Source organism: Haliotis rubra, unplaced genomic scaffold (genome assembly GCF_003918875.1).
Source record: "Haliotis rubra isolate DU_JTF1 unplaced genomic scaffold, ASM391887v1 Scf241, whole genome shotgun sequence".
NCBI lineage: Eukaryota > Metazoa > Mollusca > Gastropoda > Lepetellida > Haliotidae > Haliotis > Haliotis rubra.
The window spans coordinates 1197599-1220617 of record NW_025766459.1 but is presented as its reverse complement, the minus strand read 5'-3'; the positions used below and the strand labels follow the sequence as shown (position 1 = coordinate 1220617).

Here is a 23019-nt window from a genome sequence, read left to right as displayed (position 1 = left end):
ACCCCACTTTGCCATATTCCTTTATCACAAATACTAGCATCAATTCCCTATTCAAGAATGGTGTTCGTTCTGTAACACAAGTAGGTAGTTGTGTAGGTGTCGGGTAGGTAAGTAGGTAGGTAGGTAGGTAGATAGATAGATATGTTATGAGTAGGAAGGTAGGTTTTGTAGGTAAGTGGGTAGGTAGGTAGAGAGAGAGAAACGTAGGTAGGGAAGCAGGTAGGATGGTAGGTAAGGTGGTAGACAGGAAGATAGGTAGAGAGAAAGATAGGTAGGAGGCAGGTAGGATGGTAGACAGGTAGGTAGGTAGAGAGAAAGGTAGGTAGGAGGCAGGTAGGATGGTAGGTAGGATGGTAAACAGGTAGGTAGGGAGACAGGTAGGATGGAAGACAGGTAGGTAGGTAGAGGGAAAGGTAGGTAGGTAGGCATGTAGGATGGTAGACAGGTAGGTAGGGAGGCAGGTAGGATGGTAGGTAGGATGGTAGACAGGTAGGTAGGTAGGTAGGCATGTAGGATGGTAGACAGGTAGGTAGGGAGGCAGGTGGGGTGGTAGACAGGTAGGTAGGTAGAGAGAAAGGTAGGTAGGGAGGCAGGTAGGATGGTAGACAGGTAGGTAGGGAGGCAGGTAGGATGGTAGGTAGGATGGTAGACAGGTAGGTAGGTAGAGGGAAAGGTAGGTAGGTAGGTAGGCATGTAGGATGGTAGACAGGTAGGTAGGGAGGCAGGTAGGTAGGGAGGCAGGTAGGATGGTAGACAGGTAGGTAGGGTGGCAGGTAGGATGGTAGAGAGGTAGAGAGGAAGGTAGGTAGGGTGGCAGGTAGGATGGTAGACAGGTAGAGAGGAAGGTAGATAGGTAGAGAGGACGGTGTGTAGGTAGGTAGATATGGTTGAATCAAAATAAGATGTACATATGTAACACATTGAACTGTGTATTTGATATCTGTATTTGTGCATTGTGAGTTTCTAGGTATGATGGAACTGGTTACGGTGGTGTTAAAGTCTTATCACGTCACGGTAAACACCCGGGTTGGATTTCCCACATGGGTACAGCATATGAAACCTGCACCTGGTTCCCCCCACCATGGGATTGTCTGAATATTGCTGAAAGGTGTTTACCAAACAGCCCTACTAACCCTCCACACAGCAGTAGATTTAATTAATTAGGATAAATGGATGGCAAGATCGATGATGATGACGGACTGGTGGACTGGAAGTAAGAGAGGACAGTGGGTGGTTGGAGAAGGTCCAGTTTCCTACATAAACATGGATAGATGCACGCTGTTGTCAACAAACCTGGTCACGTGAGCCACAATAGGAGGGTCAAGCTCGAACAGGACATCATATTTTCCTCTGTTTCGTGATAACGCCAGCATTTCCCCCGTCTCCCGGCCATATGTCGCCTCGTCGCTTCTATCAGCGCCATACATCAGCATGTGAGACGTATCGGACGCAGTAGTCACAATGAAGTTCACCATCCTAGAAGTTGGATTTCTTCTCGGTAAGATTAGCGCTTATCAGTTGTACATTGTCAATACAGGATTCTAATCCACTGATTGACAACATCTGTAACTAGTTTCCTGGACTTACAAGCATACATGTGTCATGTTGGTTATATATACCTTCAGAAAACACATGTATACTCATATACAGGTGAATAGCTGGTTTCACATATCTACAAACATACATGTGTCATGTTGGTTATATATACCTTCAGAAAACACATGTGTACTCCTATACAGGTGAATAGCTGGTTTCACTTATCTTCAAACTTACATGCATGTGAATAGCTAGTTTCACATGACTATACATTTACATACATTTGAATGCTACTTTCACATCTATGCATGTATACATTTGTGTACCAACGTACACACATAATCACGAAGAGCAAGTTAGATGTACACACACGTATAAACGTGCATAGCTAGTTTAGTATACTTAAATATACACGTACGTACACAACTACTTTAATATACCTACATAATTGTGTGTAGTTTGTTTCATGTATCAACATATATACACATGAAAAGCTAATAAAGCGTATATAGTTTCATCTTGTATAGCTCATTATGTATATACTCACATATATACACATATAGAGTTTCGTATATCTACATATATACACGTGTGTAACTAATTGTATACTCACATATATACACGTAGTTTCATATATCTACATATATACACGTGAGTAACCAATTATATACTCACATGTATGCAAGTGTATACCAAGATGTTATATCTGATTACAAATACACTTGGTTATAGCTGGTTGTCAACCTAGTTGATAGGGGTGTGTAATTGCGAGTATTTACCACAAAGACTAAGTTTAGACTTAGATAGAAGTTTAGACTAAGATAGAAGTTTAGACTAAGATAGAAGTTTAGACTAAGATAGAAGTTTAGACTAAGATAGAAGTGTGGACTCAGATAGAAGTGTAAACTAAGATAGAAGTTTAAACTAAGATAGAAGTTTAAACTAAGATAGAAGTTTAAACTAAGATAGAAGTTTAGACTAAGATAGAAGTTTAGATTAAGATAGAAGTGTGGACTCAGACAGAAGTGTAAACTAAGATAGAAGTTTAAACTAAGATAGAAGTTTAAACTAAGATAGAAGTTTAAACTAAGATAGAAGTTTAGACTGAGAGAGAAGTGTAAACTGAGATAGAAGTTTAAACTAAGATAGAAGTTTAGACTGAGAGAGAAGTGTAGACTCAGATAGAAGTTTAGACTAAGACAGAAGTTTAGATTAGGATAGAAGTTTAAACTAAAAAAAGAAGTGTAGACTCATAGAAGTTTAGACTAAGATAGAAGTTTAGATTAAGATAGAAGTTTAAACTAAAATAGAAGTGTAGACCCATAGAAGTTTAGACTAAGATAGAAGTTTAGATTAAGATAGAAGTTTAAACTAAAATAGAAGTTTAGACTAAGATAGAAACTTAGATTAAGATACAACAGGTGTTTGAAACTGGCGTCTTTTTTCTGTTGAGTCTTTTTGGCTGACATCACGCAGCCTGATAGGACGACGACGACGTTTTCGCCACGGTATCAACAGCCGACATTGTCTGTCCTTGCTGCAGTCTTCGAAAACGCGTAGTAAATCCTAAGATTAAATCGATCTAAACAATATATTAGATGGCACTTCTACCACATCTCATAATATCACACAAGGAATTCTCCGTGAACAGAGGTCGAGCAGCAATAGCCTCCCATATGAGCACTTAAGATACGGCTCCTTGGAGTATTGTAGAGAGGGCAACACGAAACTTCCTGTGAAAATAATGTGTGGTACGCTAAACCTCGGCATTGATCTGATCATGACTATACAACACGACGGGAACAGGGTCGCCATATTGAAACGGGGAACGGGGATGGGGAGACGAGGTGGAGGAGAGTTAACATTCAAGTATAATACACATACATGTGTAGGGAATGAAATTCCGGGTTTTGACATATTTTGAATGTTCATATTATTGATAGTTGGACGTGTAAAGATAAAGTGGATTTCATTCCCCATACCTCTTTTACATAACATACAAGTTCTCTTATGTTTACACCTATTTTAACACCGTTATTGATCAATTAGTTGTGACATCATGTCTATACTTTCTATAAATTTGAATGAAATATAAATTCTAAAAAATATTCCAAAATACAAGGTTTCTAATGTGTGAAGCCAATGTTGTCTACAGTGTCTAAATTTAAAAGCATATTGACGGTTATTTTCGGTAAAAGTTGTACGTGCACATTTATTTTTTTTCATTTAGGAATTAATAACATTAATTGTCTTTCCTTGAAAACACCGTTTTTCATGCAAAGATGTGGGTCACCCTCTTCTAAATACTACCAATCTCACTCTTTTTCCAAATTAACCGATATAACTACCTTCTATTACTATAGTTTTTGCAACATATTCAGTTGAGTTTGCAGTCCAAGAATAAAGTATGACACCAGTAATACATCGTTGGCAAAGAGAATTAAGAAGTTCTAAAAAGTTAGGGATCATTTGGGCATCGTGTTTACCACAATTAAGAATTACAAAGTACGTTTGTTTGATAAAGAAGGAGAAGAGAACAGGGCTAAGGATGCATCCCTAGCGAAACCCATTCAGACAATGAAAATAGTCGTGGACACCTATCCACAACGAACACATTATTTAACATTTTTGTACAGAGCCTTCAAGATGGATAAATACATTTCGCCGCTCATTCCAACCTTATGAAACGTTGCCATACTTTCGTTCGATTCACAGTCAGATTCATTTTTATTAAATCTACAAATATATTTTATGTCTTTGTAATGGTGACTTTATTATCAAAGCATAAAAGGTAAGAATGTGGTCAGTAATTGAGTAGTTATTCCGGAAAGCAGTCTTTGATTCCGGGAGTTTGTCTCGAATATTTGCCAAAAGTGAAAAAACACTCATTAGTGAGATACCCAGATAAGTTATCTGAGCGATTTTTGTCCCCTCTCTCTTCTGCAACGCGATTATAACATAGGAAGCGAAGGAACTTGAAAAATACCTGTGTCAAAAACATATCTAAGGAATGATCTTACATCCTTTCTGCCAAAATATTGTCCTGATCTCGAGACGTTCTTAATTTCAAATAGTTAAAAGGCTTCAGTTATCTTACTTTTACGTATGACCGATTCCAGTTGAAAGGAGAGATTTGAAATGCGAAAACCACATTTATTCGTTGTTCGAATACCTGTCAGGATTTTTTTTGTTTCCGAAACTGGGATGGCTTTATCCTTTCAGTTTTGCCTTTATCTAAACTAGCCTTGTACTTTCTGCATCACGTTCCTTTTCTACAAGTTAAAACTTCAAATACGTCTGTAGGGCATTTTCAAAACATTATCCAGGCTTGGGGGCGTCCCACTTAGCAGCCTTGAATTGTGGAGATAAATATGATTTCTTAGAACCATTACGTGCACATTCATTCTCTTTTTCATTTTAATCTGCAAATTCGATTAAAACATCAGCATTTTCTCTATTGCTTTATTATGGTTCAAATAAATTTGACTAAATATAGAAAAATGATTACAGGACATTCTTTATAGTGACATGCATACATGAATATGCGATTTAATAATAACTATTAAGTAAAGTGACTATAATGAGACCAAACCCAATTGTTTTCTGAGCAATATTCATCACTATCAGTTTAATACTTTGCTGTAGTAAATATAGTTGTGTAAATTATAAACTATGTCAGATGGTATTTCCAAGTATTTCAGTTGTAATATTGGCACCCGTCAAGGCCACAGATCTTCATAATCTTTATAAACAAACTAGAAAAAATAATGAAAGAATGCGGTGGGAGAGTTGTGTTTATTTCCCAAACATTTGATAACCTACGTAATCTCATGTTTGCTGATGGTGTGTCTTCAGTAGCCAGCTCTTACCTAGATTTGCAGTATAAGATCTATGCTTTGGAAAACTTCTGTGATCAAACTGGAATGAAGATAAATGTGGATAAAACTAAAATAATGGTATTTCGCAATGGTGGTCCACTTCAATCATATGAAAAATGGTATTTTCAAGGAAAACGAGTAGATAGTGTTTCCTCATATAGATATTTAGGACTTGTATTCACTCCAAAATTATCTTGGAGCAAGGCGCAATTTTGTCTCCGCTCACATGCAAACAAAGCTATGATGTCAATTTACGGGTATTCTAAGAGGGTTGGAGGTATGCCATATAAGGATTTACTAAAGATATTTGATAGTATGGTTGTGCCAATTATGTGTTATGGCTCAGAATTATGGGATATATACTATAGTAAAGATGTAGAAAGAGCACAGTTGAAATTCTGTAAGTGGATTCTTAGAGTTGGTGTATCTACATAAGATAATATGGTATTGGGGAATGTGGGCGTTTGCCTCTACAGCTGGTATACCTGACCAGAGCAGTTAAGTACTGGTGTCAACTAATTACTCTACCTCCTAGCAGGTTACAAAACCAGTGTTATCACATGCTTATGCCCCTTGATAATGTAGGCCGTACTACTTGGGTCACACACATCCGAGATATCTTATTTAGATTTGGGTTTGGTTTTGTCTGGGTTTCCCAGCAGGTTGGTTGCATAAAATCTTTCATCTCTTTATTCAGACAAAGATTATCAGATAATTTGCAACTGTCATGGATTTCAAGCTTAAGCACTTCCTCCAAGTGCAACTACTATAGACAGTTCAAATCATTGTTAAACGTAGAATCATATTTGCCAGGTGATATTCCTTATTACTTAAGATCTTCAATGGCTAGATTTAAATGCCAAAATTACGGTCTTGCTATGGAAACCGGTAGATACAATAGACAGAATTTAAGGATAGGGTTAGTTTATTTTGTAAATTTAAGAAAAAATATTTTATTGAAGATGAGTTACACATACTGTTTGTCTGTGAAACCTATGATATTCTTTGAAAGAAATATATATATACCCGTTTATACCTTATGTTAAATCTCATTATGTGTCGCAAAACATGGTGAATTTACTGACATCACGCAATGTTTCTACCTTGCATATAGTATGTGTTTGTATTTATATAAAGTATGGAAACTGAGAGCCAACACTATTAGTCCATAACCACTTAGTCTGGCAGTTATCACTGGTACACAGTAAGGCTCATCATTTAAAGCCAATAATTTATAAATGCATTTTGTTGTCCATATAATATTTATTACAAACTTTGATACCTGTGCCTGCTCAGCAGCTATATTCTCACCCAGGTGTTATATGGTATCACCAAGAAAGTATGTATTGTGGGCCCAAGACCTCTTTATTGAATAAATCGGTCCGTCTGTCTGTCTAAACTACCACTGAGGTATTTCTATAATGTGTTAAAGACCTTAATATTTTTAGAGAGGGAGAATATGTATCAGAGACAGAATGTGCTTCAGAGACAAGATATTGTTTAAGAGAAAGAATGTACGAAAGCTTAATGCTGCCATTTTTGTAACATAGCAAGCACAGCGTGGCAAGATGTTTCTCGTTGCTGCGATTATTTTCTTGCTGCTTCAAGGTTTTTATCATTTTATTTGGTTGTTTTCTCTTTCTTTCGATTATTTTCTCCTTGGTTCGAGTGTTTTCTCGTTATTTCAAATATTTTTCTTGAAATTTCGAGTATTTTCTCGTTGTTTGCATTAATTTCTCGTTGCTTCAAGTTTCTTTCAACAACTCAAAATACTCGAAGCAACGAGAGATTTTAATGAAAGAATATTATATGCTACAAAAGCGGCAGCAATAGGCTTTCGTAAGAATGTGCTTTGGATGTCGTAAGAATGTGCTTTGGATGTCGTAAGAATGTGCTTTGGATGTCGTAAGAATGTGCTTTGGATGTCGTAAGAATGTGCTTTGGATGCAGGATATTGGTGAGACATGGTGCTTCAGAGATAGGATGTTTTCTAGCGACAGAATTATTTTAAACACAGAATATCCTTTAGGAACAGAGTGTGTTTTAGAGACAGGCTGTGTTTTCGGTAACTGCATCAACACACAGAGTCTCTTTTGGGAGCAATAATACTTTTAAAGGGGCACTGATCCAGACCGATTCATGTTTCGTGCCAACAAATCTAATTACGTCGTCTAGCTGCCAGGTGGTCAGGGAACAGGGCATCTATTTACCATATCAGAATTTCTTCAACCTGAACAATAAGACAATAAGAACGGTGGATGCCCATCAGCTGCCGTTATTTGAAAATATCCCCTGTAGTTCTTGTCCGATTATATTAAAGTAACCCAGCAGTGTGGGCATTTCCGGATTTTCAGATGCGTGGATGGTATGATGACCTATTTCTGTGTTGTTTACCTCGACAGTTAACCAGGTCGTCTAACAATGTTGTAACCAGGTCGTGTAACAAGGTTGTAACCAGGTCGTGTAACAAGGTTGTAACCATGTCGTGTAACAATGTTGTAACCAGGTCGTGTAACAATGTTGTAACCAGGTCGTGTAACAATGTTGTAACCATGTCGTGTAACAAGGTTGTAACCATGTCGTGTAACAATGTCGTAACCATGTCGTGTAACAATGTCGTAACCATGTCGTGTAACATTGTTGTAATCATGTCGTGTAACAATGTTGTAACCATGTCGTGTAACAATGTTGTAACCATGTCGTGTAACAAGGTTGTAACCAGGTCGTGTAACAATGTTGTAACCATGTCGTGTAACAATGTTGTAACCATGTCGTGTAACAATGTTGTAACCAGGTCGAGTAACAAGGTTGTAACCAGGTCGTGTAACAATGTTGTAACCATGTCGTGTAACAATGTTGTAACCATGTCGTGTATCAAGGTTGCAACCATGTCGTGTAACAAGGTTGCAACCAGGTCGTGTAACAAGGTTGCAACCAGGTCGTGTAACAATGTTGTAACCAGGTCGTGTAACAAGGTTGTAACCAGGTCGTGTAACAATGTTGTAACCAGGTCGTGTAACAATGTTGTAACCAGGTCGTGTAACAATGTTGTAACCATGTCGTGTAACAAGGTTGTAACCAGGTCGTGTAACAATGTTGTAACCATGTCGTGTAACAATGTTGTAACCAGGTCGTGTAACAATGTTGTAACCATGTCGTGTAACAATGTTGTAACCAGGTCGTGTAACAATGTCGTAACCATGTCGTGTAACATTGTAGTAACCAGGTCGTGTAACAAGGTTGTAACCAGGTCGTGTAACAATGTTGTAACCAGGTCGTGTAACAATGTTGTAACCATGTCGTGTAACAATGTTGTAACCATGTCGTGTAACAATGTTGTAACCAGGTCGTGTAACAATGTTGTAACCAGGTCGTGTAACAATGTTGTAACCAGGTCGTGTAAAAATGTTGTAACCAGGTCGTGTAACAATGTTGTAACCATGTCGTGTAACAATGTTGTAACCATATCGTGTAACAATGTTGTAACCATGTCGTCTAACAATGTTGTAACCAGGTCGTGTAACAAGGTTGTAACCATGTCGTGTAACATTGTTGTAACCAGGTCGTGTAACAAGGTTGTAACCAGGTCGTGTAACAATGTTGTAACCAGGTCGTGTAACAATGTTGTAACCAGGTCGTGTAACAATGACAGGGTTGTAACCATGTCGTGTAACAATGTTGTAACCATGTCGTGTAACAATGTTGTAACCAGGTCGTGTAACAAGGTTGTAACCAGATCGTGTAACAATGTTGTAACCATGTCGTGTAACAAGGTTGTGACTTTGCTATTAAGACGCACTTTTGATTGATTGGAATCCGTAAACTAAATCAACCCTACTTTGCCATTGCTAGAAAAATCTAAAATCCATTTGGGTAAATAGGTATATACAGTTTTAAACTTGAGTACAACAAAGAACTTAATATCCTCAAAACAGCGTCGACCACCAATATGTTTAAGACGATTATTACCCCCTTGCTGTAACGAATGTTTGATGGTATAAACCTACACATGCTATTTGTCATCATTCAATTGATGGTCAGTGAATGAATTCATAACAGGTATAATTAGTAGTAACACCACTCATATTACCCGACAAAGGCTCCCATTTAGCACTGGAATAGAAACTGAACATTATATATTGAGGTCTGGAGAGGTAAATGTATTACATGTTATGTGATATGCGCATGGAAGTCCAGCAAGATGAATTATCAGCTGTGTTACAAAACAAACATCGATCAAAGGATTAACCGATAACACGCTGATTGATTACTTATTTTTATCTTGCACAGCGGATTTGTCAAATGTTTGTGTTTATGTATGTAGATTTACCAACCTATACTGAACACATCCACATTATGCCGTAAAATGTCCGTGTAAATACGACGTAAGTTCTTCAAAGGATTAACCGACAATACGTTGATGTAGGACGCGTGTTTGGGAAGTATGACTCACTTAGGCAGGCTATAATATGTCTAGATATTATAGTCACTATTACAAATTCAATAAAAACAGTTCGTGCATATTTATGAGGTTCCCAAGTGCATCAACATATAATAATGAATAGATTATGATAGGACTGTTCGGCTAACAATTCAAGACGTACATTGACTTCAATCCTAACAGTTCTTTACCGCTGGCAGATGAGCTTCAAAATGTTTTCATTTGTTATCATCATGATGAAGATGGAAACATTAATTGGTAAAAAACATGACTATATTTTTTCATTTAATTCCAAGAGAAAACTGTATTTCATCTGTGTTTATCAACGTAAGGGTAGGAGGCCCTTATACTACCAAATGCGCTTTCGGGTGGCGCAGCAGAGATCTCAAACCAGTCAAGAATTCTGGGATATCAACCGGGTAGTCGCAGGGTAAAAACAATAAAAGGGGAATAACTCCAGATATGTGTGTCTTGAAGGACGTCCAGGATAGCTAGTGAACAGTTTATTTGGGCCAGCGAACAGCTTATTTGGGCCAGCGAACAGTTTATTTGGGCCAGCGAACAGCTTATTTGGGCCAGCGAACAGTTTATTTGGGCCAGCGAACAGTTTATTTGGGCCAGCGAAAGTTTACTTGGGCCAGCGAACAGTTTACAATGTATTTGGGCCAGCGAACAGTTTATTTGTGACGAAATCTGAAGCTACATTATTTTTTCCTTTTTTTTCTTTTCTTTTTTTCTGGGACAGATTATTCAATGTCGAAAAGGACAATTATAGTTACGTTGATGACTGCATGATATCTATTGCTACCAAATATTATTTGACAAACTTCCTTCGTTTTGATCCTACCCATTCTGAGTCTATGTGATGCAGAAATTAATGTGCGATATATGGGAAGAATCAGTAACAGCTGTTTCACCTGTGTTACAAACTACGTTATCCAAACACTGATCCAACAGCTTCCAACAACTGTTCCGTCCATTAATATTTTACGGTCCTCGGTTGACATAATAAAACCAAAAAACAATTTGATGTAAGCCCATATCTAGGGTAATGTGAGGCTTTAGAAAAAAATATATTTAAATGACAAAGAAGCGAAGACAGCATTGTGTTATACTTAGGTTGTAAGAATACGGACATCCCCCTATCTCTCTCTCTCCCTCTTCCCCCCTCTCTCTCTCTCTCTCACTCTCTCTCTCTCACTCTCTCTCTCTCATTCTGACTCACCCAAGGAAACTCTGCCCTGTCGACGAGGAAATATTATGACGCCCTTGTCTACCGTTCAGGATGCACAATATTTATAAATATACCAATGTTTACCCTTTGACCGAATTGTTCGCTACGCGCCTCCTGCACACGGAGTGAACGTGCAAATCGTGAGTGCACAGGATGTCAGAGGTCACGGAATGAGTGTACAGACGCTATGGGATAAGTGTACGGAGGCTATGGGATGAGTGTATAGAGGTTACGGGATAAGTTACAGAGGCTATGGGATGAGTGTACGGAGGCTATGGGATAAGTGTATAGAGGTTATGGGATGAGTGTACAGAGGCTATGGCATGAGTGTACAGAGGCTATGGGATAAGTGTACAGAGGCTATCGAATGTGTACAGAGGCTATGGGATAAGTGTACAGAGGCTATGGGATGAGTGTACAGAGGCTATCGGATAAATGTACAGAGGTTATGGGATGCGTGTACAGACGCTTTCGGATGAGTGTACAGAGGTTATGGAATGAGTGTATAGAGGTTATGGGATAAGTGTACAGAGGCTATGGGATAAGTGTACAGAGGCTATGGAATGAGTGTACAGAGGCTATGGGATAAGTGTACAGAGGCTATGGGATAAGTGTACACAGGCTATGGGATGAGTGTACAGAGTGTCTACCATGGGCATGTGATTGTTCGAACAGTTTACTGGCGGGGATATGTGTCATCTGTATCCATCCACCCCTACTTGCTGCAGCATCCAATATCTGTACAGTATCCTAGTTTCTGACACCTTGTAAACAATCTTCTTGCAGACAGGTTCATACTTGTTTTGTCATTATCGGCAAGCGAAAAAAGGAAACCATGAGGTTCACCTTTAGACTCACTAGCACCAAAATCCTCAAAACAACTAGTACAATCAACTATCACACCTGGAGTATTCACTTTTGGGACGAGTACATCTGCACCCAAAGCAAGTGACCAGCCTAGATCACCGCTCAGCTCACCTGAACTAGAGGGAACACCCACAGTGTTTGAGTTCATAAACCAGGCGTCGATGGATGTTCTTACTACGAAGCTGACAAACGTGTCGATGATGCCAGGTCTCCGAGATAAATTCAAGGAATCCTTTATAGTGTGTGGCCAGAGCTGCAATGTATGGCATGTTGAACGATGTTGTTGCTCCGTTGAAAAGTGAAATTGACGAACTTCGCCACGAGCTGCAAATGAAGATAGATTAACTCGAACAATATAATCGTCGGAAGTGGTGTTCCAGAAACAAGTGATGAAAGTACTGATGAAGTCGTTATGGAAATACTGAAAGACGTTCACCCCAACATCAACATCTCCGACATTGACAGGTGTCATCGAGCGGGAAACAGTTCACCAGGTCAAAACAGACAGATAATTGTAAAATTTGTCAGTTACTGGGATCGGAACAAGGCCATCAGCAACAGGAGAAACCTACGACACAAACGAAGTTCCGTGTATATTAACGAGGACTTAACCCAGCACAGAAGCAAACCTTTTAAAACAGCAAGAGATCTGAAAACGAAACGCAGAATCGACTCAACCCTAACTCTTACCTGAAGTCATAGCACCTCCAATGTTATATCCTGTCCACAAAACACTTCTGCTATACCCTAACTCTTACCTGAAGTCGTAGTACCTCCAATGTTATATCCTGTCTACAAAACACTTCTGCTATACCCTAACTCTTACCTGAAGTCAGATCTGCATTGCCGGTTGAAATATAGATGTGATGAATCGTGTAAAGAAAAATGCATTTATTCTGTTTATATCCAATCTTCCTATCATGTGTGTCACATGGATACTTTTACTACATATTGTTGTCAACATTTTCCATATGGGTAATGATTTAACACAATACCGTGTGGCGATAGGAAGTTTCAATTGTATTACTTAATGTAGCTCTTGTAATCACTTTAGAATCCACTCCTGTCAATGTTTCATGTAATGTTATTTCCAAGGTTCATTCGTCAAGAATTTGGAAAGTTGTACAGCTTGTTCAAAACTGAATGCAATACCTGCTGTGTGCATACATTTCTTTGCTTGCTACAATGTCAGTTACATAATGCCAACATGCCAACATAGCTGTGGTCCTCCTATTGTTGCTACTGCTTGCAGGGGACGTAGAGACCAATCCAGGCCCACTGAACCATGACTCTGAATAAGCACTTGATATATTTCACTTAAATACACGAAGTGTGCGCAACAAGTTACATTATTTGAGTGAAGTTCTCTCTGACTACCACATTGTCTGTTTTACCGAAACACACCTGGATGAGACTTTAAACAGCACTGATCTTTTATGGGATAATTTTCACGAACCGGTCAGAAAAGATAGAAATGCTTTTCGGGGAGGGGTCATGATATATGTAAGTAAACAACTTGCCTTTGAAAGGATGGTAGATTTAGAAAATATTCTTGACGAAATGATTTGGATCAAGCTATTTCTTCCACAAATTTTTTTAATATTATGTGTTGTATGCAGACCTGAGTATAACTATACATTCTGGCAACGTTTAGATCAAAGTGTAGAAACAGCCTTAGATGCATCCAGTAAGATAACGATTGTTGGAGATTTAAACGAAAATTTGCTGTCAAGTAAACAATTATTATAAATAGTGTGGACTAATGGAACGAAAAAACCTATACAATGTTATTAAGGAACCTACTAGAGTGACTAGAACCACTGCTGCGCTAATAGACCCTGTGATAGTAAGTGAGGACATATCCAGCGGTGTTGTTGAATAGGATAAGAAAGTTAGTGATCATAGAGGAACTTATAATTCGTTAGGCATAAATGTCACCACCAGAACGTGTTTTACTAGACAAGTATGGTGTTACAAAACTGGTAAATACGATAAACTTAACAATATTATCGAAACTACTGATTGATTTGATATTTTTAACAAATGTGAATATGTTGATGATGCATGTTGCGATATGTTGTAAAACATTCAGGTACAGCAACTTGCATTCCCGCTCTCAAACAATATCCTCATGATGATGACCCGTCTCTTTTCTCAGATATTGATAAAGTTGAATTTTTAATTAACCACTTTGCCTCGATCTCCTGTGTAAATGACGAGAATATGGCTCCTCCTCAGTTTGATAGACGTACAAAATCCACTTTAGAATTTATAACAGTGACTAAACAGGAAATTACAGATATAATTAAATGTTTGCCGCTGAATAAAGCTGCGGGTCCCGACAGAATAAGTCATAATCTTTTAAAAGAAACTGCACATTCAATAAGTGAACCATTATGTTTGCTTTTTGAATTGTCATTACGAAAAGGTGTGTATCCATCAGAATGGAAATTAGCACATGTAATGCCTGTATTCAAGAAAAGTGACAAAACTAAAGCATCAAACTACAGACCGATATCTTTCATAAGTTGTGTCGGTAAACTGTTTGAGAGAGTTGTATTCAAGCATATATCTAACTATTTCATAGAGAACAAGTTATTGTACAAATACCAAGCTGGTTTTCAAGCTGGGAGTTCACCTGTCCATCAATTAATTGAAATATATCATCAAATATGCCAAGCTCTAGATGATAAGGACCAATATTGTATGGTCTTTTGTGATGTTTCTGATGAAGGCTTTTGATCGTGTTTGGCACAGAGGGCTTATACATAAGTTGGAAATGTATGGTATTAAAGGTAGAGTGGTTACGTAATTACATATGTAATCCCTGTCAAAAGGTCTTTGTTAATGGAGCCCTGTCTAAACCAAGGTTACTCCAAGCTGGCGTCCCACAGGGATCAGTGTTGGGTCCGTTTTTATTCTTTGTTTATGTAAATGATATTGCTGATGACTTAGATTGCATAACGCGACTATTAGCAGATGACACATCATTAGGCAAGGCTTCTGAAAATCTTAACAGGATAGAAACCTCATTAAACGTAAATCTCAGAAGGTTAAACGACTGGACAAACAAGTGGTTGATATCTTACAACCCAGATAAGACAGAATCAGTACTTTTCTCACTTAAAGATGATATGTGCTCGATTAATTTATTATTTGACGATAAGATTGTTAAAACGGCGGAAGATTATAAACATTTGGGGATAATACTTTCATCGAACGACAAATGGTCCTCCCATGTATCTAATATTGTTTCCAAAACCTCTAAAATGATTTACTCAATTAGAAAACTTAAATAAATTCTTAATAGAAATACACTTCTAAAGATTTACACAGTTTTTATAAGCCCTCACTTTGAGTACGCATACGAAGTCTGGGATGGCTGCGGAAAAGAACTAAGTTTAGAAGTGGAAAGGCTCCAGCTGGAAGCTGCAAGAATTATTCCAGGACTTCCCAAATATTCTTCTTTTAAATCACTATATTATGAAACAGGCATGGAAGCACTATCAGAGCGTAGAAGAATAATTCCTCAGTGCGTGGGCTCCAGGAGTCAATATAATCTAAGAAATTCAGGCAATATCTGCTTGCCAAAACAAGAATAAAAAAGTCTCATGAGTCGTTCTTCCCATCGACTATAAGATTGTAGAACAATTTATCTACAGATGTAAGAAATTGCACTTCACTATCAAAGTTTAAATCGAGCATAATAACATCATGTAACTCAGCTCCACCGTACTTTTCTTACGGTATTAGAAAAGTTAACATATTACATACTCAACTACGTCATGAAGCTAGTAGATTAAGTTACGATCCGTACAGAGTAGGGCTAATCACTGATCCATCCTGCGCATGTGGAAACCCGTGCGAAAATGCTCATCACTATTTCTTAGAATGTTCTTTATACAACCAACATGGAAAGATCATGTTTAAAGCTATTCAAGATGCATGTGGTAGTAATTCTGTGATTACATTATCTGCTATTTTAAACAGCATTGCAGATCTGACAAATCATAAAAAGGAAATTATATTAAGAAATGTACATCAATATATATGCAAATCAAAACGATTCCAGTAGTCTTCTCTTTATACACCTTTTGTATTATAACATTTCCCCCTGTTATCTTTCAGTCTTTCTCTGCCTCTGTTTCTAATAATTGCTTGTGATGTAATTTCTTATTGTAAATATCTTTGGAGAGGGGTTTAATAAGTTGAAAGAACTTGTCCCCGATCCTTTTCACATTGTGAATAAAATATGTTTAAACTAAACTTATTTTGGGGTGTGTTTTTTTTCTTAATATTACTGTACATGGTTTAAGGTGTAACTGATGTTGTGTTGATCAGCTGGTATATTACTATACATGGTTTAAGGTGTAACTGATGTTGTGTTGATCAGCTGGTATATTACTATACTTGGTTTAAGGTGTAACTGATGTTGTGTTGATCAGCTGGTATATTACTATACATGGTTTAAGGTGTAACTGATGTTGTGTTGATCAGCTGGTATATTACTATACATGGTTTAAGGTGTAACTGATGTTGTGCTGATCAGCTGGTATATTACTATACATGGTTTAAGGTGTAACTGATGTTGTGTTGATCAGCTGGTATATTACTATACATGGTTTAAGGTGTAACTGATGTTGTGTTGATCAGCTGGTATATTACTATACATGGTTTAAGGTGTAACTGATGTTGTGTTGATCAGCTGGTATCATGACATCCACAGGTAAAATATCTAACATCCAACACTCATATCCAACATCCAACACACATATCCAACATGTCCTCAGATTACTCTGCTGCAACTGAAGCTCTGAAACAACACCAGGTGTTCGATGAACCAGAACAGAAAGAAACCTTTCTGAGACATTCTAGCATAGAAAAACAAATTTCATTTATGCAAAATATAATGTTTAATACTTAATATTTAGTAATAAACACAATCACGTGATATAAATTTTCTGCAGTGCCACCTGGTATCGTGGAATGCTAGCGAGGCACGAGCGTCACCTGGCGGCACTGGAAGAGTATGTAAATGTTTGTGTTGCAGTGCTGGTGAGTTGGGCGGCCGCGTGCAGCAATGAGGAGGCGGCCTTCTGTCCACACATCAGCAGCCTCATCTTCTCCAAGTTGACGTTTGTTGACCCGGGCAACATTGACGCCGAATGCAGGTTTTGCTTGTTTTACCCGTGTCTTCAAAAAATTCCACGTCCAACTAATTCAATGGGATATTTCACCTCAACGATGACCATGTTCAGGAAAAGAGTGACATTGTTTAACATGAAGTGGCATGAATGCTCTGGTGTTGACAATATGAACATGTCACGTGCGCCGAGGATCACCCCGTCCTGCGTGCAAAACAGAGGACATTGTGTTTGATGAAATATATAATGTTTGGTAAACTTCATTGGTGCCATTCCTGGATGCCATAAACCAATGCCGCATAGAATATGATTTTCAACAAGCCGTAATATACGAGGTGTATACTGTTAGAAAGTGTTTTATGAGCACACAATAGGCAAAACAACATGATATCAACATTGTAGATACGTTGGAGTCTCGGCTCCCAACAAACACGCAACACCTAAATTGCACGAACATGCACATTCAAATAGCATTATTGTATTAAACGATCCTTACGTGAAGAAGATGACTATGTGTGTATGCATATGCATTTAAAATATAAAAATATTGACGTATGCATTATGTAATTTCGGAATAATTACAGTTTTAACTGTATGTGAAGAATGAATCACATTTACTTTCATGCAAGACTCCAGGCACAACTAAAGATGTTCCTTTTATTCGTTTCAGCAAATACAGTGAGCTGTTTACTTGTGCAAGGCAGCATCTGGGTAACTGTAGTCAGAAAAGTCGACTGACGTGGCAGCCAATCGCAATGCAGATTAACGACATATGTAACGAATCAAAAGAAGGTGAGCTGTTTAGTCCTTACTGTGCACATGACTTTATATTTCAGTGGTAAACCGTCATTAGCGTTACGTCAGTGGTAAACCGTCATTAGAGTTACGTCAGTCGTAAAGTATCATCAGAATTACGTCAGTCGTAAACCGTCATTAGAGTTACGTCAGTGGTAAACCGTCATTAGAGTTATGTCAGTCGTAAACCGTCATTATAGTTACGTCAGTCGTAAAGTATCATTAGAATTACGTCAGTCGTAAACCGTCATGAGAGTTACGTCATTGGTAAACCGTCATTAGAGTTACGTCAGTCGTAAAGCATCATCGAGTCACGTCAGTTGTAAAGCATCATTCGGGTTACGTCAGTTGTAAAGCATCATAAGACTTATGGCAGTCGTAAAGTAACTCTAGAGTTACGTCAGCGGCAAATCATCATCGAATCACATCAGTCGTAAACAATCCTTAGAGTTACGACATGTGACGTCATTTACATCATAGTTGTTCGTTGTAGCCTACGTGAAGACAGGCAGCTGTTGGAGTGAGCAAGAAATCAACATGGAGGTCGATTTGTGCAACGACGACGTGAAGCGTGTAGACGGATCCAAGATGGAGATGTGCAGGTGAGGATAACCACGGCTTTACCAGCTGAAAATACAGACAAATATTTAGATTAAAGACCCCGGTTGGTCTTGTCGCGTACAGTTGCGTTCCTCGTGAGAGTGAGTGAGTGAGTTTAGTTTTTACGCCGCTTTTAGCAATATTCCAGTGATATCACGGCGGGGGAGACCAGAAATGGGCTTCACACATTGTACCCATGTGGGGAATGGAACCCGGGTCTTCGGCATGACGAGCGAAGGCTTTAACCACTAGGCTACCCCGCCACCCCAGTTGCGTTTCTAAGTGTGCCAGGATCCTGAGTTCATGGGATCAGACACCAGATTCGCATAATTCTTCCTTTGTCCTTGTTCTTTATCGTTGCTGGTGACCTGCGCCAGGAATGTGAACGTCTCATACCTGCACCACCCTAGCCTTCCTCCCACCATTAGTTGACATGTGTGATGCAACTGACATGATGTTCAAATCCAAACTCGGATACTCTGCTACAGAGCCCTGGACGAATTCGTCACGTGTTGTCGGGTCGCTGCCAAGACGCTGTGTGGAGCAGAGGCAGAAACGGTGATGCACAACTTGGCCACGACCTACGTCTCCATGAGCAAAGGGGCCGTATGTGCAACAACACAGTCACGTGAGTTCCTGCACATTCTCCTGAGATTGGACAGCTCCCTATGATGACATCGTTTTCTTGTAACTCTCATGCCAGTGAGTTATGGTGCCCTTGAACTATATCTGAACACGTCAGCAATACCGTTGAAACAAAGGGAATGGCATCATCACCACAAACACCACACTAACCACACAGACACTACAGAAACACACGCACACACACGCTTACTCAAACGCACACACGCTTACTCACTCACATACAAGCACACACAAACACACACAGACACACACACGCACACACATACCACTAAAGTGGACCTCATAAACATTAGAAGTAGTTTGATGACTCACTGCCTATCTTCTCCAGCTGTATGTTTCCAGTGTTATTAATAACGTCGAGTTATATAAACATATACCTGATCTTCTGCAGCACAGGGTTGATAAGGACCCTCTGTGACAGTGTCAAATAGGTTGACCTGAATGACAAGCTCACCTCACACCCTCTGTGACAGTGTCAAATGGGTTGACCTGAATGACAAGCTCACCTCACACCCTCTGTGACAGTGTCAAATGGGTTGACCTGAATGACAAGCTCACCTCACACCCTCTGTGACAGTGTCAAATAGGTTGGTGACCTGAATGACAAGCTCACCTCACACCCTCTGTGACAGTGTCAAATAGGTTGACCTGAATGACAAGCTCACCTCACACCCTCTGTGACAGTGTCAAATAGGTTGACCTGAATGAAAAGCTCACCTCACACATATCAGTTTTGAACTTAAAATACGAAATTTGTCATAAAACGAGAAAGAGCCGAAAGAGCAGATTTCAGGGGTTTTCAGGGAGCAATGTTTCACATCGGCTGATATTCTCGCCAGATGTAGAAGTACAGTGCAACATACACGACGAACAGGTCACCCTGGGTCACGAAGCTACTCAGGTGTTCCGTTAGAGGTGGGAAAATCTGCCATTTCATTCATTTAGCCGCTGTACCTGGAGGAAATTGTCAGGTGTAGCATGGAATAAGTTTCAAATGTATGTTGTGCTTCAGCTTCATCAACATCAACAACCGCAACAACAACGACAACAACGGCAACAACAACAATAACAACAATAACAGAAGCTCAAGATGAGGCCTTGATTAGCGACACGACTGAGGCCACGGTCAGCTTGTCGACAATAATGAAGTCAGACACCGCCCTTAGGGAAGCACACTCCGGATGTCGCACGAGTTTTGATTGTAAAATTTTGTCCATGATAGTTTGTGTCCTCGCCATTCTCATCCAGCCCGGGTTTCCATAAACTGACGCCAACTGGGGTAGAGGCATAACCGGACATGTAACACAAATCAGTAATCAGGTGCTAGGTGTGTTTGTATAAAGTAATCAGGTGCTAGGTATGTTTGTAATCAGTAATCAGGTGCTAGGTATGTTTGTATGAAAGAATCAGGTGCTAGGTATGTTTGTAATCAGTAATCAGGTGCTAGGTATGTTTGTAATCAGTAATCAGGTGCTAGGTATGTTTGTAAACAGTAATCAGGTGCTAGGTATGTTTGTAATCAGTAATCAGGTGCTAGATATGATTGTAATCAGTAATCGGGTGCTAGGTATGTTTGTATAAAATAATCAGCAGCTAGGTATGTTTGTATAAAGTAATGTTCTGTAATGGTACACTGGTACAATGGACGCTGTGGTGAGATATGTATAATGTGAAATTATTCGGGGTGTTTTAAAGTTTTAAATCAAGTTGCATTTTGTTTAAAATAAGAAATTGCAAAGTTTCTTTGTGAGCTGACGGAGCGTCAGACAAGTTCTATTTCTGGATGTAATATCGCTGACTTGCTATATGTCCAGCTAAACATCAAACTTGCGATACAATCAACTGATATTTGATTTTTCTTGCTTCTGAGTTTGTGTCTACATACGTAATATGTTTCACAGAATTCAACATATAGGGCTATTGTTTACAAGTATACTTGTGGGGACCATGGGACCATTCAATATATAGGGCTGTTGTTTACAAGTATACTTGGGGACCAGGGGACCATTCAACATATAGGGCTATTGTTTACAAGTATACTTGGGGACCAGGGGACCATTCAATATATTGGGCTATTGTTTACAAGTATACTTTGGGACCAGGGGACCATTCAGTATATAGGGTTATTGTTTACAAGTATACTTGGGGACCAGGGGACCATTCAATATATTGGGCTATTGTTTACAAGTATACTTGGGGACCAGGGGACCATTCAATATATTGGGCTATTGTTTACAAGTATACTTGGGGATCAGGGGACCATTCAGTATATTGGGCTATTGTTTACAAGTATACTTGGGGATCAGGGGACCATTCAATATATTGGGCTATTGTTTACAAGTTTACTTGTGGGGACCATGGGACCATTCAATATATAGGGCTTTGTTTACAAGTATACTTGGGGACCAGGGGACCATTCAACATATAGGGCTATTGTTTACAAGTATACTTGGGGACCAGGGGACCATTCAATATATTGGGCTATTGTTTACAAGTATACTTTGGGACCAGGGGACCATTCAGTATATAGGGTTATTGTTTACAAGCATACTTGGGGACCAGGGGACCATTCAATATATTGGGCTATTGTTTACAAGTATACTTGGGGACCAGGGGACCATTCAACATATAGGGCTATTGTTTACAAGTATACTTGGGGACCAGGGGACCATTCAATATATTGGGCTATTGTTTACAAGTATACTTTGGGGACCAGGGGACCATTCAACATATAGGGCTATTGTTTACAAGTATACTTGGGGACCAGGGGACCATTCAATATATTGGGCTATTGTTTACAAGTATACTTGGGGATCAGGGACCATTCAATATATTATATAGGGCTATTGTTTACAAGTATACTTGGGGATCAGGGGACCATTCAATATATTGGGCTATTGTTTACAAGTATACTTGGGGATCAGGGGACCATTCAATATATTGGGCTATTGTTTACAAGTATACTTGGGGACCAGGGGACCATTCAGTATATTGGGCTATTGTTTACAAGTATACTTGGGGATCAGGGGACCATTCAATATATAGGGCTATTGTTTACAAGTATACTTGGGGACCAGGGGACCATTCAGTATATTGGGCTATTGTTTACAATTATACTTGGGGACCAGGGGACCATTCAATATATTGGGCTATTGTTTACAAGTATACTTGGGGACCAGGGGACCATTCAGTATATTTGGCTATTGTTTACAAGTATACTTGGGGATCAGGGGACCATTCAATATATTGGGCTATTGTTTACAAGTATACTTGGGGACCAGGGGACCATTCAATATATAGGGCTATTGTTTACAAGTATACTTGGGGATCAGGGGACCATTCAATATATAGGGCTATTGTTTACAAGTATACTTGGGGATCAGGGGACCATTCAGTATATTGGACTATTGTTTACAAGTATACTTGGGGATCAGGGGACCATTCAGTATATTGGGCTATTGTTTACAAGTATACTTGGGGACCAGGGGACCATTCAGTATATTGGACTATTGTTTACAAGTATACTTGGGGATCAGGGGACCATTCAGTATATTGGGCTATTGTTTACAAGTATACTTGGGGACCAGGGGACCATTCAATATATAGGGCTATTGTTTACAAGTATACTTGGGCACCAGAGGACCATTCAATATATTGGGCTATTGTTTACAAGTATACTTGGGGACCAGGGGACCATTCAGTATATTTGGGCTATTGTTTACAAGTATACTTGGGGACCAGGGGACCATTCAATATATTGGGCTATTGTTTACAAGTATACTTTTGGGGACCAGGGGACCATTCAGTATATAGGGCTATTGTTTACAAGTATACTTGGGGACCAGGGGACCATTCAATATATTGGGCTATTGTTTACAA

At 39.0% G+C, this 23019-nt stretch overlaps 1 protein-coding gene across 6 annotated transcripts; it reads left to right on the top strand.

Annotated features, from left to right (window-relative positions):
- Positions 1–1335: 1335 nt before the first annotated feature.
- On the top strand, positions 1336–21969 carry LOC124278773. 6 transcript variants are annotated; one of them, XR_006899186.1, is made up of 7 exons: positions 1336–1498; positions 17007–17127; positions 17771–17892; positions 18389–18497; positions 18984–19123; positions 20153–20490; positions 20611–21969. XR_006899186.1 is itself a non-coding variant. In XM_046714550.1 (6 exons), exons 1-6 carry the CDS (start codon positions 1462–1464, stop codon positions 20401–20403), a joined length of 780 nt encoding a protein of 259 aa, XP_046570506.1. In that variant the 5' UTR covers positions 1336–1461; the 3' UTR covers positions 20404–21969. The 6 variants fall into 6 exon arrangements, 1 of the variants encoding a protein (XP_046570506.1); XR_006899185.1 differs by having other exon boundaries at positions 20153–20527; positions 20708–21969; XR_006899184.1 differs by having other exon boundaries at positions 20153–20587; positions 20708–21969.
- The last annotated feature ends 1050 nt before the right edge of the window (positions 21970–23019 follow it).